Source organism: Talpa occidentalis, unplaced genomic scaffold (genome assembly GCF_014898055.3).
Source record: "Talpa occidentalis isolate TD23 unplaced genomic scaffold, MPIMG_talOcc4v2.1 talOcc4.16, whole genome shotgun sequence".
In the NCBI taxonomy this organism is placed as follows: Eukaryota; Metazoa; Chordata; class Mammalia; order Eulipotyphla; family Talpidae; genus Talpa; species Talpa occidentalis.
This window is the reverse complement of record NW_023601653.1, coordinates 42,883,052-42,900,671: the sequence shown is the minus strand read 5'-3', so window position 1 is coordinate 42,900,671 and position 17,620 is coordinate 42,883,052. Positions and strand designations below refer to the sequence as shown.

Genomic DNA, 17,620 nt, shown 5'->3' with positions numbered 1-17,620 from the left:
AATACTTGTGTGGTAGGTGGTATGCTGGAATGTTACTCAGTGGTCAAAGTAACCCTCATTTTAAAAAACACATTTGAGAAAACATTTGAAGGAAGGAAGGGGGAAACACGCAGGTATCTGGAGGAGGTACAGTCTAAGCAGAGGGAACAGGTAGTGCAAAGGTCCTGAGGTGGAGGGCGGGGCATCTGGCCTATTTGAGGAACAGTAAATGAACCATGGGGTTGAAGTAAAATGAGCAAAAGGGAGGAGAGAAGGTTAGGTCAAAAAACTAATGGGCTGGGGGTAGACATGTTCATGCAGTTCTTTGTAAAGCATATTAAGAACTTGCTCTAGTATTTGAGAGAAAAGGGGAACTACTGAAGGAATGTTTGGGGTAAAGCAGTGCCATGATATGAATTACTTTGGAAAGGATCACTTGGTACTATTTTTGTTTTGTTTTGTTTTGCTTTGCTTTGGTTTTGCTTATTTTTTTTTTCCAGTTTGATGCATTTTATTTTTTTATTTTAGTTACATTTTATTTTATTTTTATTTTTATATTCCCCATACAATACAATTGCACACTCCTTATTTTGACCCCAATCCCTCCTTTAAGAACAGGCTTCAGGGACTAGAGTGTAAATAGGAAGGTCATTTAGGAAGCTACCATAGTGATACAGGAGAAAGATGACAACGACTTAGACCAAGGAGGTAGCAGTAAGGAAAAGTGGTCTGATTTTTGTATCAAAATAACTCCTACAGTGAGGGAGTTACTTTAATAGAGGATGCTGAGAGATTAGAGAGGAAGAAATAATCATGGCACCAAAGTCAGAATTTACAGCGAAAGTGACTGCTTAGCTGAGTCCTGAATGACATGTAAAAGGAAAAAAGAACCAGGAAGAACAATCCAAAGACAGGAACAGGCATGAATGAAGTCAGTGGCCAAGAGAAAACAGGACATCATCCTTTTGCTATGGGACTTATTGTTTCTATCACCTTTTCCCTATGGGACTTACTGTCTCAATAGGAAAATAACATAGGAAATCGCCTAAAGACCACAAGAATTAATGGAATAAAAAGCTACAAAATAAATAATAATACAAAGGCAAGATAGTCAAGAGGAGTCAAAGAATGGCAGGAAATGCAGGAAAGGTGACTCTGAAATCACAAAGGGCTTGCACACCACATTAAACTCAACTATTCAAGGTCCCCTGAAATCTTGCCCCCACACCAGTTCCTCCCAACAGACCACATCTATACCTTGCAAAGGAATTCTACAGTCATCCAGAGGTAACACAGCTGTGTAGTTTGTTTCTCAGAACTTCTCCCACTTCTCCCACAGCACATCACTCAAAACCTAAGCTCAAGTGTCATTACTCTTAAAAAGTAATGTTTTGGGGAGGCTACAGGGAAGTTCCACACTTGATATTCTTTTGTGGGTTAGCTCTATGCACCTCCACTTTTGTTGATTAGCTCTATGCACCTCCATTTTTTGTTTACAACAGGGCAGATTATACTCCTGCCACTGACTGCCATTAATTTCATTTACAGAACACAGTTACCTTCTCCTCAATAACGTGTAAACAACAAAAAGAGAACAGAAGATGCCCAGGGCCAGTTTTTCCCCCACCCTGATTACCTACACCTGTTTTCCCTTCATTATGTAAAAGTCACCCTTAGGTGATTTAGCTTTGATAAAATCCAGGGTTTCCACCTGGGGGTTCCTAAAAGAATCCCAGGGAATAGGACCTACTGCTAAGCAGATTCCAAAATCAAAACAACAGTTGAAATACAATGACTGCTTAGCAAATGTCAGTTTTATCCATATAATCTACACATCAACACTAAGAAATAATGCTGTTATTATCTGAACTGACAGGAGATAGGTTACATAATATCAAGTTCACACAACCAGTAAGCAAAGGAACCAAGGCTGGACACTTGGTGTTGGGCTCTAGGGCACATTCTTATGTCTACTGCACATTAACACAAGCATCAGTTACTTCCATCATGTAATCCTGTGTCTAGACCAGGAAAACGGGACCTTCCAGAGCAAGGTTTTGCTGTCCTCTCTCTCTCAGTCTTCCTTTTTAAGGGAGACTCCTGACTGTCTGGGTTCCCCATCCCTCCCCCAGAATGATGACTGAGCAGAGGTGCCACCAAGAACGACTCAGTGAACACTCATCCAAGTGCCTAGTTCCAGCAGCAGACCAAGTAGGAAAGGAGCATCAACTCTCTCCTAACTCCTTTTGATTGCAGTAGTCAAGATCTGAGTTTCAACAAATAGGAGTTTAATACAGAGAACAAACACACACACACTAATAAAATGTCTACTTATATAAGTCTGGCATCTCTCTCAAAGGGAGTTCTGAATTGAAACCAGTTTATGAAATTTTTCGTGACGTTGATAGAAATAACGCAACACAAGTGCCCAGTGTCGTACAAAGGTATGAACTTAAAATAATCTGACAAATGTAGATAAATTTTTAAAAGTAAAAATAAAAAATCTAATTAGAATGCCAAATACTTTAAAGCAGAATGGCTTCACATTGAAGGATTAAGAGAGTCTCCTCAGATACTTTTGCAGAAACAAAGACCAACACTTAATTTATTGTTGGTTCTTATAATGAGCTCACAATTAAATCACCTTTATGTTGTAATATATAGAGTAAGACCTATAATTTTCATACTTTCTATCTCTCTTTAAGATAATGTCCCCAAAATTTCTTTTTCACTGTTTACAATGAAATTTTGGTTTGTATTTTACCTTCTGATTTAATTATTTACACAAACATCTTCCTACATTATACTGTCCTATCCTTATACATTAAAACAGTAAAATAAATATTCGTTAAACTGAATTGAAGTAAAATCAACAAGAGCCACATGACACCATAAGACCTTAACATCTAACACTCAGGTTATCAGTTAGCAGGTATTGAATTATGAAAGGTTATGCAAAAACACAAGAAAAGACAGGAATCTGCAAGAACCAGGTCTGGGGCCAGAGTGAGGACAATGAGTCCATGTGAAATGGAGTAAAGCCAGAGAAAGGCAGCAGCCCCTTTGATTCAGCCGTTACTCTGGGTACGCTGCAGCTAGGACATTCGAAGTCATTCACTTGCCAAAGCCTGGGAGATTGCTACTACTCCTCCCACGTCAAACCTAGTAGCATCCCAGAGGTCGCTGGCACTTCTGAGCGAAGACTTCTCCTTAAGCTTGTTCCTGTCCATGAGTCTGAGGACCACACGCACCAGGGGCCTAACACTGTGCTAAGTGCTATCCATTCTATTTCAAAAGACAGGTTTTCTAAATCCCCCCTCTACCGCTAAGTTAACCTTATGGGGTTAGAAGGGCACATTTCTGGAAAAGGAATACAAATGAGAAGGCCAATGCTTGATTTTACTCTGTTCTCAGAATTAACTCATTATTAAGTAATGGGGAGACCCCCTTATACATTCAGCATTTAGTATGAAGGCTTGACACAAAACTATTTTAAGCCAAACTAAAAATCTAACCCATGAATGCTGACTATTAAAAGAAGGCACCCAGAGGAGAAGGGGGAAAAGGGAGGTGAGGGGGAAGAGAAAAAGGGGGAAGGAGGCACAACGGACTGTGGGTGGTGGGCGCCCTATGGCAACACCAACAGAAGGGGGTAGCCCACACTTCTAAGACAAAAACAGTTATGTAAATCAGTGTTCATTCAACAGAAAACATTCATTAAAAAAAAAAAAGAAATAGCTATTTTAGACTCCAAATGACTAGATAACTTTAAGTGGCAAGTTCAAGTTTACAACCACCCACTCTTATACACAGTTGAAGGAGGGCTCAAAAAAAGTTTAATTCAGTTACAAAACAAATGGAAGCTAATGTTTAAACACATTTATTTGTTTCTGATTACTGCTATAACAAGCCACAACAAACTTAATGGTTACATATACTCAAATTCATTATCTCCCAGTTATGGGGGTTAGCAGTCCGAAATGAGGATTGCTGGGATAAAATCATGGCGGGCAGTGCCATGTGCCTTCCGGACATTCTCAAGGGAAAGTCATTCTCTCGCTATCTCCAGTTTCTAGAGACTGCCCACATTCTTTGGCTTGTGGGACACTCCAATCTTTAAACCCAGTGTTGACAGGTCATTCTCATTGCCATTCTCTCACCAGATTTTCTACCTTCCTCTTCTAGATGTAAGAGACCATTGGGATTACATAAATTCTACCTGGAAAAGCCAGATACTCGCTTCATTTTGAAGTCATCTGATTGGCAACCTTAATTCTAACTGCAAACTTAATTCCCCTTACATTACATATTCCCCCGGCTCCTAGAATTAGGGCATAAAAGTGATTGTGGGACTCTTATTCCACCCTCCACAATTTATCTTGTACATATAGTGATACATTTCCCATCATTCTCTATTAATATGGCCTACCATATAAAAAACCTGATCCCTGCTTTCTTGATCCCTGCTTCACTTTAATTTTTTTCTATTTTTGCATAGAACTGGGGTATAGGCCAGAGGTACGGGAGTGAGAGGATTCCCCATAGACATAGTGGGGAGCAGAACAGGTGGCTCTACTAAAATTCACTGCTGAGGGGAGCAGTGGGCGAGACAGAAAAGGTCTGCTGCATCCTACGTGGGTCAGCTCCCTGGCCGGGGAGTGAACTCAGAACCTAGCGGTGACAGCGCTGAGACTTAACCCACAGCCTTTGTCTCCACAACTGTGGATTTGTTCCATTTGCTCATTCCAGGCTTGGGTTCTTTCTTCCTTCCTGAATTCCTACAACCCCTCTTCTCCAGAATACTCTTACTTACCCTTCAGCTACCAGTTTAAAAGACTTTATTCAAAGAACTCTCCCTGATCCTGTGACTTCATGAACTAGACTGTAGATGCTCTCAGTTGTTTTTCATATCAACAGTAATTAAATTATTAACTGTGTCATTTTTTGATGACTATTGTAAGGGCAATCTGAAGATAAAGTTTTAACTTCATTTTTTATATGCCTGACACTTACCAGAAAAGTTTATTTGAATGAATGAACATGTCTCCTTTAATCCTCATAACAACATTAATAACAGTTAAGGATACTGAAACTCAAAGAAATTAAATAATGTCACCAAGTAAGAGAGCTAATGAGAATTCACTTGAATCTGTCTGGCTTCTAAGTCCAGCTCTTTATCTATTTTATTGGGGCCCACAAGCCACTGTCCACAGGTGCTCACTCACCATTACACTTTTAAAAGTACTCAGTGCTACCTTTCTTTCCCTAATGCAAATAACTTTTGCCTACTGATGTCATTGGTCCACCACCAAATGCCAAATTTCTTCCTTTTTTCAAATACTGGCATACGAGCAGCCTTGCAAACATTTTATTCCTTAAAAACCCTAAAGTTCTTAAAAATATTTACTAAGCTTATTTTTAAATTACCAACTCAGGAAAAAGATGCTTCAATTCTAGTTGCTATTCTTGTGGGGATTAATGACATTATGAAATCTCTGAACACTCCCAAAGAAATTTTATTAAACCAACAGATAAAGCCATCTACTTTGAGAACCTGGTCAAATTGCTAAAACCAAAGATCTAGAAATTATGGTGGGCCTCCCTGGTAGTGCAGGAGTTAATGTCTCAGCGCGATCAACCTATTGCCAGTCATTGAGACCTGAGTTCAATACCCAGCCAGGAAGCTGACCCACAAAGCACGGCAGACCTCTCCTGTCTAGCCTGCTGCTCCCCTCAGCAGTGGATTTCAGTCAATCCACCTGTTCTGCTTCCCACTCTGTCTCTGATGAATCCTCTCATGCCTCCACACCTCTGGTCTAGACCCCCAGTTCTTGTATGTATAAAAAAATAAAAAGAAATCTTTTTTAAAAATTAAAATAAAAAATCAATGTAAACATTCCTAGAAAGTCATAGAACTGTTCTTTTATACAAACTCATTCTTGGTCTCATGTACAGGAAGGAAACCATGTTATGATCATTATTTTGAAGACTATCTCCTGGACATTAAGCAAGACAGGAAGAATTCTATTTATAATTGCACTAGTCCTTGAGATTGCAGACCTCTTTACAGTTTCTCTAAGGTCTTTTCATTATCAGCATCCAATCTTCTTTTTTTAAAAAAAAAGTGTATTCTGATGGCCATGAGTCACATCACAGCTAGGAATATTTAGAAGATCATGAAAATTATTATAATTGGGCACAGACCAAAAGCCACATTTACTAAGATATGATCTAATTTAGAATCTTATTTCAATTTCCAAAGGAGCTATAAGTCAGATTTCAACAACGAAACAATTTCAGTGACAGTATGGTTGCTGTTATAATAAAAATCAGGTATGACTTTGGAATATATTTCCATTTGATTTTATTATGCATATATAACAAAATGTTTTAATTAGGAAACAAAAGTAGATTCATATTACACAACATTTATAAAAACTATTTATGATTTCAAAAAATATTAAATGAAAAGCATCTTAAAAACCACAAAAAGAAGAATAAAGTAGCCAAAAGGAAAAGCAATTAAATGAGCAAAAATCATTTGAAAATTACATTCTGAGATTTCTTTATTTTAAAGATAAGAGACAAAAGAAGATGGTTATATTATGATAGGAGAAATTTAATGGTGCAAAATCTCTTCCATCTACTTAGAACATATCTAGTAGCATAAAGTAGTCTATCTGATAGGTTTATATGAAACCTAAAGGCATCTCACAGCTTTTGTCATTTGTTACTATTCCTGCTGACATTGTATACACTGCACAAAAAATATCTGCAGCACCTTCTATTCACTATAAATTGAATCTATAACATCTTCAGAGTCTATAAGCTTTTGTCTTTCTAAAACCCCACTGCTTCACATGGAATCCCAGTGAAGCAGTAAGAGTCAGAATTGACTCCATAACAACAGTTTCCACATACCAAGAGCAGAGAAAAGACCTTTCCCAGGTAATGCAGAACTACCAGCCAGAAATCAAAGATCACCTCTTATCAATTTCTGAATATTAATCATAGAATAACAGAAATCATTAGAGTATAATCAGTACATCAGTAACATATTCCTATTGAGAACACAGCAGCAGCCAAATTTGCTGATTTATTGATATGAAATCTGATTCCTAATTTGGCAGGAAAAGAAATTTGACATCTTCAAATCTCAAACTATATTTGCTGGGTACTTCTCTATCTAAATACTGAGCTTGGTACCAACAAGGAAACAAAAACAACTAATCAATATACATTGGCCCATTGTTACTACCAACAATTGGAGTAAGATATATGCATAAACCTCATGTATTTGCGACACAACGTCGACCTCGAAAAATTGGCAATTTAAAATAAAAATGACCAATCTGGTTAGCAGAGAGAATTGAGGAAGCAAGAAGGAGGGAGCAAGGTGGAGAAGGAGAAAGCAAGGAGGGAGGAAGAGAATAGGACATCCACTGGCACCAGAGGCTTACTGGAAGGTGAGCAAAGCATGTGCAGAGAGGGAGGTGTGTAGTTGTGCCCCCCAAATTATGCATCTATGTAAATGACTGACAAATCGATAACATTCGAGGGAAATAAATAAATAAGTAAAAATGAATGCCACACAGTCATTTGAAAAAATTAACCAGGAAAAAATATTGGTCCCTAGAAATTATCTGTCTAGCATCCAAACATAAAATGCACACAGAATTGAAGGTTTCCACTGGGGACAGCTAAGGCACTCTTCAGAGGAAACCAGGAAGACGATAATAATTTAAACAGTAGAATAAAATTAAACCCTTGGAAATTTCCAGGGCATGTCAAGACTGTTTATTAGGAGCATTAGCTTCTGGAAAACTTTCCGGTTACTCAAACTGGCAATCCTGAAAGAACTTTGTTTCCGGCTCACAGGGCCTGAAAATCAGAGATTCGAAAAAAGAAAAAGAAGAAAGCACCTTCAATGTAACACTATGCTACTCTGAATTGTACTGGCAGTTTAGTCTTACTTCTTGCATTAGATTTGGTCATTGTTTTGAAACGGTTCCATACCTAAGCCCCACTTCCATTCTCAGTCCCCAAAAAGGATCTTTAAGCAAATTAAATACTATCAAATATCTGTCACAATAAAAATATTCGGTGGGCTCACCATAACTAAAACAGAAAATTACTTTTTAGTATCTTACAGAAACAAACTTGCTTTAAATAAATGGAACACATCAATGGCTCCCTTTTCCCACCGGAAGCTTTGGTGTCCCTGTCCATGGTGACACACTCTGGCTACGCTGTGCAACAGCACCACTACAGGAACACTCAAGCTTTATTTTTATGCCCATGGCTTGGGAGCAGATTTGCCCAAGTGGTTTTATTTCGCAAATCTAACTACTTACATGCACTTCATTTACACCAAAACCACAAAAGAAAAATCTTTTTCTGGGATAGGGTGGAAAGAAGAGGCTTTAGTCAGTCTATCAGATATGTTCGACTTTTTTTTTGCCTTCACCTTACTCTTTACCATATGTGAATTTAGTATTTCTGTGTTTTCCTTTTAGATGCTCGTACTGCGGCATCTTCCTACAAACCTAGCAATCCCCAAAAGCTTTGGTAAATCAAAGTTGAAGTGCTGATGCACTGGAATTTGCTTCTGACCACAAAACACATTTAAACATACCAATGTCCACTGATATTTAAAAAAAAAAAACTTTTAAAAACCCTAAGTGCATGATTATTGGTGATACAAGATATGCTTTTGAAATATTTTCAAAATTATTTAAGGGAATATTATCCCTTTTCCTTATTATTTGATGGAAGGAAGAATCACATTTCAATGATAAATCTTGTCTCAAAATAAGAGTGGGTTTGTGATACAGAGTAGGTCAAGCCATTGAGAGGTATTAATTAATTTTGCCGGAAAGCTATCCAACATGTCACCACTGAAACTTTCAGAGAGCCACATCTTAACTAAGACGAAGCTATCCTATTCCCCACCTAAATCAATTTCACCCAAATGAGGCGTTTGCGTTATAATTCATTGCTCCCCAGACGCTAAAAATCAACCATCTGCCATTGGAGTTTCTGTACAGTAATTAAGGAACTATCCATTAGAACTGGCAAGAGTACAGAGTAAGAAGGAGGAGGGGTTGGGACTGCAGAAAACACAAGCCACTTAAAGAGAGGGGAGGCGTGTGTGTCTCCCGCTGACCCCCTCCACACCTCAGCTCCGATGCTGTGACCCACGAGGCGGGACCGAAGTAGAAGAGGCGAGGCCAACTCCTCCAGGGGTTACCCCAACTGAAACCGCGCTGGGAACCGGCACGCTCTTCCTACCTTGAAAGAGAAAGGCTCTCGTCCCATTATGCAGCCCGGGAACCTGGCGCACGCCGGCCGTAGATTCCCCAAGTTCTAACTCTGTCAAGAGATCAATCTGAAGGGACGGATCCACACCAAGTCCCCAGACTGGTGGGGATGGAGGAGAGAAAGGGAAAAGAAAAGGCTCCGTCAAGATGCAAGCTTCCAGAGAACCGCGCCTGGGAGACAGTATTGGGCACTGGCGCCGAGAGGCGGCTCCCCCAGCCGCCGCGGGAGCCCTACCTGCCTCCAGCAGCCACGCTTTAAATAGCGGCGCACCCAGTCCCATTTCCGTGACCCACTTTAAAGCCTTCTCCAGGCAAAGTTCCCCCTCGGTCCTCAGACCCTGGCTAAGGGTGTGACCCGCCTCGCCGTCTCCCAGACAAGCACATTGGAAAAAAAAAAACAGACCCACAGCCGCCCCTGCCCCGGCTCCCAGTCGGGACCCCCTCCGGGTCGGGGGGAGACCCGCGTGCACCTCCGGGGGCCACCCCCCCACGCCCGCCGCCTCGGCCCCGGCTCCGCGGCCACTCACCTGCCCCCAGACCGAAGACCAGACAGAATGTTCTCAGTAGGACCCGAGACTCCATGGTGTGGATTGGCTCAGTCCATCGTCTCCCTCTTTAAAAAAAAAAAAAAAAAAGAAAGAAAGAAAAAAAAAGAAAAAGAAAAAAAAAAGCAATCGAAGAGGTTCTTGGTATCAAGCGGGAAAACGGCGTTTGTCTTCGCTGCCACGGATCGCATTTACAGACGAGAGCGATCAGGACGGTCTGGCCGCCTAAGGGAGAAAAGGGAGGCCCCCCCAGGCACGGGAAGAACTTAGACCCTCCGATGCGCACATCCTTCCCGCACGAGAGCCGGCGCGGCCGGGCAGGGAGGGTCCGGGGGGAGGGTGGGACTCTCCGGGCAGGCTCTGGGAGACGAGCGCCCGCGCCGGAGAAGGCAGCCCAGGCTCGCACACCCGCAGACGAGGCCGCCCCAAGAAATGCGGGGCCGGGGCGCCCCGCACCCGCCCGCCCTCCCCGCCGCCCGAACCTGTTGTAAAGCAGACAATGGAGAGCGCGCGGCAGACGCGCGCAGAGGAGCCGGCTCCTCCGGTGGGGGCGGGCCGCGGGGGGCGCAGGGGGCAGGGAGGGGCGCGGAGGGCGGGATCCGCTCTCAGCCCCGCTAGCCCGCGCGGCTCCGGCTCCAAGCCCGGTCCAGTGAGCCTCGAGCCGCAGCAGCCTCCTGCGCCCTACCCCCTCGACCCGGGCTGGGCCACCCTCCCGCTGGGATCAGAAGATCCAAATTCTAGGTACTAAGTTGATGGGCGGTCTTTGCTCACCCGGCGATTTTCGGCGCGTGTCTTGAAAGACCCAGGAGAGAGAAAGGACCACCCAGCCGCAGAAGGCGAGGCTAGATTGCCAGGCGCCCGCCCGCCCTTTAGGCAAGGGAGGGTCGCGGGTGTACGATCCTGCACTGGGCTCCGCGGCAGCCCGCGGGGCTGCAGCCGGGACCGCCTCTCGGTAGCATGTGGAGGAAGATTCGCACAGCAAGCCAGACTCCAGAGGTGCGGCGGACGGAGTAGGAGAGACTCGCGCAGTCGGTGACGCACCCGGGAAGCCCTGGGAGCCCCGGGAAAGAGGTTCCCCGCCCGGGGCGGGGCGCTGGAGAGCTTCCCTTGTGCGGAGAGCGCAGGGAGAACTTGGCCAAGAATCGGAGAGGTCTGGGACCTCGCGCGCCCCCTGCCAAACACACAGCAGAGACTCGGGTTCTAGTTCTCCAGGACAAGTGCACGTAGGACACAAGGACTGCTGAACCACTCTGTCTGCCCACACTGAAAAGGAGGGATGAATGAAGGATGGGTGGAAGGAAGGAAGGAAGAAAGAATGGATGGATGGATGGATGGATGGATGGATGGATGGATGGATGGATGGATGGAAGGATGGGTAGAGGAAAGGATGGATGGGGTGGGTGGTGGATGGATGGAATAAATGACTAGAGATAGATAATAGATTGGGTATGAGGGTGGGGTAGAGAAAAATTTTACTAAGCAGTACAAGACAGAACCCGGGCAAGAAATAAGGGTTTCTCCATTGTCGACACAGACTAACATCCCTTCACCATACGTAGTACCCCCAACCTTAACAAGTAGCTCACATATTTTCCAACATAGCCCCAAAATTTTTAGGTGAGTTTTAAATAAGCACATTCAACTCCAATAATGGAAAAAAAAATAGTTTTTAAAAGCAATTAACATGTTCTTGTAAAAATAAATTGCGTTTCTTAACTTTTCTGTCCAGTTCAGGTAGATCCTGAATTCTCCAACAGGATCCTACATGATTATTTGCCAAAATACCAACCAGATAGATTCTGGGGCTCCTGCAGAGCAATATGCACTGTGTTGTACTGTAATCTGGCCAGGGGGACATTATTCACCCTGTCCTTGGAATTTTTAAGAGTATTGCAGTATGAAGAGAATTCAAGCTGCCGTTGTTGCCTAAGAAGAGGAAAGAATATAGAAAGGTAATAAGTCTCTATCAGTTGGATTGTCTTCTGCAGCCTCCAAAAAGGGCAGTCCCTGCAATATCTTGATTTTAGCCCATTGACAACTATTTTAAGCTTCAGAACTGCAGAACTGTAAGATAAGAAATTTGTGTTGTTTTAATTCACTAAATTTATAGTAATTTGTTACTGCCACTACAAAAAATTGGTACTAAGTATAACTGCATAATGGATAGCTCAAAATGGTAGAATCTACTGGCCCTGAGAGTATCTCCTTTTGTCATAAAACATATCAAAGCTAAATAAAATGCCCAATGATTTTTTATTCATAGATGAACATTAAATAAAAAAAGGAAAGAAAATTCCCAGAAGATGGAGGGAAAGGAGGAAACTTGTTGGAGATTGGGAGAAAAAAGGAGTAGCTGATACAATGATTGGAAGAAGGTAGGAAACATGATTTCAGACTTAATAAGGACCCTAAAATAAATGGGGCAGAATTTTAATAGACACACCACAACTGGAAACAATGAAATATAGGCCAAGTTAGAAGAGGTGAAGATTTTACTGATCCCTGCATAAAAGTAGGAGCTTTGAAAGATTATAGTGTCTATTAAAATAAACTAAAATTTTTGCACATTGGTCCAAGAAGTGACAAAAATTCTGCCAGTTGTGCATAACCATAGGTGGAAGGCAAAGTCATTTACAAAAAAATGTCAAATTTCAAGTCTACCTCTTGTAGATATGGGTCCAAAGCAATATTCACCGTGATATAACAACTCTGAAATCAGAAATTAACATAAAACCCCTAGAATCTCCCCAAAAAGCAAATGTGAAACTTCTCATGAGGATCTTTCCCAAACACTGGCATATGAAAGGAAAATTACTGATAATAATAAGATAAATAAAATAATAATAGTAGCAATAATTGCATTGAAATAAAATATCATGAAAGACAGGAGATGCATACATGAGAAAAAGAATATTAATATCTCATGAACTTAGAAATCAGGGAAAAAAGTAACAAAAAAGTATAAACTAAGTATGCTTCAATGATTGGATGATTTTTTTAAGAAGGAGGAAAAAATAATGAAAGAACATGAGAAATAATATGAGAAAAGACTATACAGATCTGGGAAACTAATTACTAGAAATTAAAGTTTTTTAAAAATATTTAAAAACCATTAGCTCTAATATGCAGCAAGTAAAACAGTTGAAAATGTGAACAAAGAACTTCTGAGAACAAAAAAAAAAAAATGAGATCTGAGGTTATTATTGTACATGTAGCAAGAAAAATTAAAAGATGTAAGACATGAATGTTAAAATTAGCAGTTCCAACATACAACTACTTAGAAATAGGAAATAAGACTAGAGAGAAGGAAAGTAACCAGTGTCATATTAAATATTTAATCAAATGAAAACTTCCAAAAATGAAAGAATGGCATGAGATCTGAAATCTGGGTAAGATAGAATAAGCAGTCTCTATCCTTTCCCACTGAATGTTGTCAAACACAGACTGAATGGAAGAGTCAAGGTTCTGAAAATTAAACAATAACACCCAAATTTAGAATGAACACCAGAGTTTCAGATACTACAACAGAGACAGTGAGGTGTACTTCTAAGGAAAAAAACACCATCCAAGTCACCAAAGTTTATAGTCTCATCTTACAGGCTTTGAACAAATTTCCCATAGTGTTACATACTACTCGGGGAAGGAAAACCTTTCAGCTACATAAGAATAACCTGTGCATTAATGTATTGTAAATAAGGTTTCTAGGCTTCATTATAGGAGCCCAACACATGTTTACAATAGGATCAGACATTGACATACAAACACACTTCACGCCTGTCACTATAATTATTGCCATCCCAACAGGAATCAAAGTATCAAGCTAATTAGCAACTCTTCTGATTTCAGAATAGATCTGGACACTATATTACAAAGTCTTGGTGTGAAGTCACAACAAAAGGTCAGTCAAAACTTGAAGTTATAAATCTGAGTCAATTACCTGTTTAAAAAAAATGGTATTTTCCTTAGTACTTAACAAAATGCAGTCTTCTAACATAATATTAAAATGTCCAGGAAGTTATTCTGCATATGAAGAATCAAAAAGGATTCAACTTACATGAGAAAAAATACCATCAACAGACACTGAAGCCCACATTATATAGATGCTGGAATTACCTAAAAAATACATTTTAAAATATTATTAGAGTGCTCAAAAATATATGTTCAACCACTCTGAAAACAAAACACAGAAAATGGCAGAACATAAAAGTTATAAAAATTTACCACATAGAAATTTTAGAACTGTAAAGAACAATAACAAATAAAAACTTCCCTAGAATAAGCTCAGTAACAGAATGGACATAAAGAAGAAAGAGTCAATGAGTTCATGAAGAAGATAATTGAAATTACCCAATGTGAACAACAGAGTGGACATGATTTTTTTTAATGGATTTAGCTGTAGGAATCTGTGGACCAAAATTAAAAAAACATTAATGTGATCAGAATTCCATGAGAAAAGAAAGAATACAGCACAGAAAACAAGTATTAAGGAAAAAGAAAAAAGAAAAGGGGGCTTTCCTAGTGGCACAGGGGTTAAGTCTCAGCAATTTTAAGCCAGCCACTGCGGCCTGAGTTCGATACCCCGCCAGGATGCTGACCCACATGGCACAGCAGACCTCTCCTGTCTTACCCCTTGCTCCCCTAAGCAGTGAATTTCAGTAGACCTGCCTGTTCTGCTCCCCATTCTGTCTCTATCCTCTCACCCCCCACACCACTGCCCTACAACCCAGTTCTTGTATTCATAAATAAATAAAAATAATTCTTGAAAAAAGAACAAATGAAAGCCCAAAGGACAGAAGTGGTAAAAATTAGAGGAGAAATAAATAGAAACTGCAAATATGATAGATAAGATCAACAACATCAAAAGGTAGTTATTTGAAAAGATAATGAATTTCATAAACCATTAGTACAGCACACTCAATTAAGAGAGAAAACTCTAATATAAAGAATCAGGAATAAAAGAGAAATTATAACAGGTACAACAGAAATACAAAGAGAAAATAGTATGGATATCCATATGAAAACAAACTGGACAATTGAAAAATTAGAGGAAATGGATAAATTTGAAGAATCTACAACCTTCTAAAACTGATTCAGGAAGAAATAAAAAGCTTGAACATATAAATCAAAATTAGAGAAACTGAAACAAGTACATCAAAAGACTCTAAGAACAGAAGGTCAGATGACTAGTCCAGTGAATTCTACCAAACTTCCAAAGAGGATCTAATATTTATCCATTTCAATCCCTTTCAAAAAATTGAAGGAGGGAATGCTCCCAAATAAAATTTAGGAGATCACCATAATACTGATACCAAAACTATTTAGATGAGGACAACACAAAAAATTAAAACTATATAGTTTCAATTCTCTTTTTTTTCAATTTGGATTCCTTTTTTTATATCTTTCCCTTGCCTAATTTCTCTATCTAGGACTTACAATGCATTACTGAAAAGTATGGTGAAAGTGGACATCCTTCTATGTAATCCTAAAGAAAAAGTTTTCAGTTTTTCACCATTGAGTGTGATGTTAGCTGTAAGTTTGGTGTATATATAGCCATTATTATGCTGAGACATGTTCCTTTTAAAAGGAACTTTTAAGAGAAAACGTTTTAGAGATTTGTCATAAGTGGATGCTAAATCTTGTCAAATGCTCTCTCTGCATCTACTAATATGACCATATGATTTTTATCTTTCCTATCATTGACATGGTGAATGAAGTTTATTAATCTTTGGATGTTGAATCATCCTTGTTTCCCTGAAATAAATCCCACTTGGTTATGGTGCAAGATACTTTTAATTCATTGTTGAATTCTGTTTGCTGAGATTTTGTTAAGGATTTTTTGCATCTATGTTCATCAGGGAAATTGGCCTGTAGTTTCTTTTTTTTTTTTGTAATGTCTTTGTCTGGCCTAGGTGTCTGAGTAATGTTGGTCTCATTAATGTGTTTGGAATTTGGAAGATTTAATTGCAACCTTAATTTCCTTGCTTATAATTGGCCTGTTCAAGTTCTATCTCTCTTCTGATTCTGTCTCATAAGTTGTATGCTTCTAAGAATATGTCCATGTGCAGATGACATGAAGATATATCTAGTAAACCTTAAAGACTAAACTAAAAACTGTTAAAACCAATGAATTGGTATTTATTGCAACAGAAGATGCAAGTTATAAAGTCATTACAAAAACTGGCTGTGTTCATACATGTAAAAAATGCCTTAAGAGAAAGAAATGAAGAAAACAATTTACTTTTACAATCCCATCAAATGGAATTCAATACCTATGAGTAAATGCAATGAAGAAGAGAAAAAAAACTGTAGAAAGGAAACTAGATGTCATTGTTAAAAGAAATAGAAGAAGGCACAAAGAGATGAAGAGACATTCCTTCATCATGGGTTGGAAGAATTAACATTATTAAATGGCCATCTTGGGCCTCACCAGTGGCGCAGTGTTGAGCGCTGGGCTGAGAAGCTGCCTGCAGCCTCTGCAGCACTGGTTCAATCCCCGGCCACAGGCAAGGGTCCCACATGGTGGGCAGACCTCTCCTGCCGTACCCTCTGCTCCCCTCAGCAGTGTATTTCATCAGTCTGCCTGTTCTGCTCCCAGCTCTGTCTCTGGTGAATTCTCTCACCCTCCCATGCTTCTGACTGTACCCAGTGCTTGTATAAATAAATAAACAGATCTTTAAAAATAATAATAAAATAAAATAAAATGGCCATCTTAGCAAAAGTAATACAGATTCCTGCAATGCATATCAAAGTTTCAATGGCATTTTTCAAAGAAATGGACAACCATTACTGAATTTCATCTGGCACCACAAAATAACCAAATAACCAAAGTAATCCTAACAAAAAGAATGGAAGTATCACTTTCCCAGATTTGAACTATACTACAAAGTTATAGTAATCAAAACAGATTTATGGAATGAAATTGAGAGCACAGTAATAAACCCACATTTATTTGATCAGTTAATTTTAGGCAAAGGAGCTCAGATAAAACAAGAGAGAAAGGAAAGCCTCTTGCGCTAATAGTTTGGAAAACCTGTACACCCTCATGTAGAAACAATTTAACTAGATTATCATTTAACACCACTCACAAATGTTAACTCAAAGCACATTAAAAACTTGGAGGTATGACATGAAACTATAAAATACATGGAAGAAAAAATGGGTAATACACTCCTGGACATTGACCTGAACATAGACAGACTTCTTTGTAGAATTTAATAGAGAGGGAAATAAAGCAAAAATAAATAAATGGGATTACATCAAATTACAAAGCTTTTGTATGGCAAAAGAAACCACTTCAAAATGAAAAATAAAATCTACTGCATGAAAGAAGACATTTGCTCATCATATATGTGATGACAGCTTAATATGCAATATATATACAGAATTCATGCAACTCAGCAACAAGAAAACCAAACAACCAATTGAAAAAATGGGCAGAGGATTTGAATAGACATTTATCCACAGAAAATACACACATAGCTAAAGGACACAAGAAAAGCTGCTTAAATTCACTTATTATTAAGGAAATGCAAATCAAAACTAAAATGAATTCTCACCTCACACCTGTGAGAATGACCAATACCAAAAATACTGGACAAATACCAGATGATGTCACTTACATGTGGAATATAGAGACTGAAACAGTCAGATAAAAGCAAACCAATAACCAACTCTAGAAATCTGACCATAGAATTACGGCTACCAGAGCAGGCAAGGGATGGGAAAGGGCAAAGTGGAGAGGGGGCACAATAGACTAGGGGGAGAATGAGAAGTGCC

The 17,620-nt window shown here is 39.7% G+C and overlaps 1 protein-coding gene across 3 annotated transcripts in view; it reads right to left on the bottom strand.

The window, feature by feature from the left end:
- NELL2 (neural EGFL like 2) overlaps positions 1–17,620 on the bottom strand; it is a 424,803-nt gene that overhangs the window by 341,098 nt on the left and 66,085 nt on the right. Inside the window, exons 1-3 of one of the 3 annotated variants that reach the window (XM_037514110.2) lie at positions 10,616–10,675; positions 9,827–9,912; positions 9,271–9,399 (exon numbers count right to left, since the gene is read on the bottom strand). In XM_037514110.2, the coding sequence (XP_037370007.1) occupies positions 9,271–9,399; positions 9,827–9,881 (184 nt within the window). In that variant the 5' untranslated portion in view covers positions 9,882–9,912; positions 10,616–10,675. Of the gene's footprint in view, positions 1–9,270; positions 9,400–9,826; positions 10,070–10,615; positions 10,676–17,620 lie in introns of those variants that run through there. The other 2 variants (XM_054696281.1, XM_054696282.1) reach the window with 2 other exon arrangements.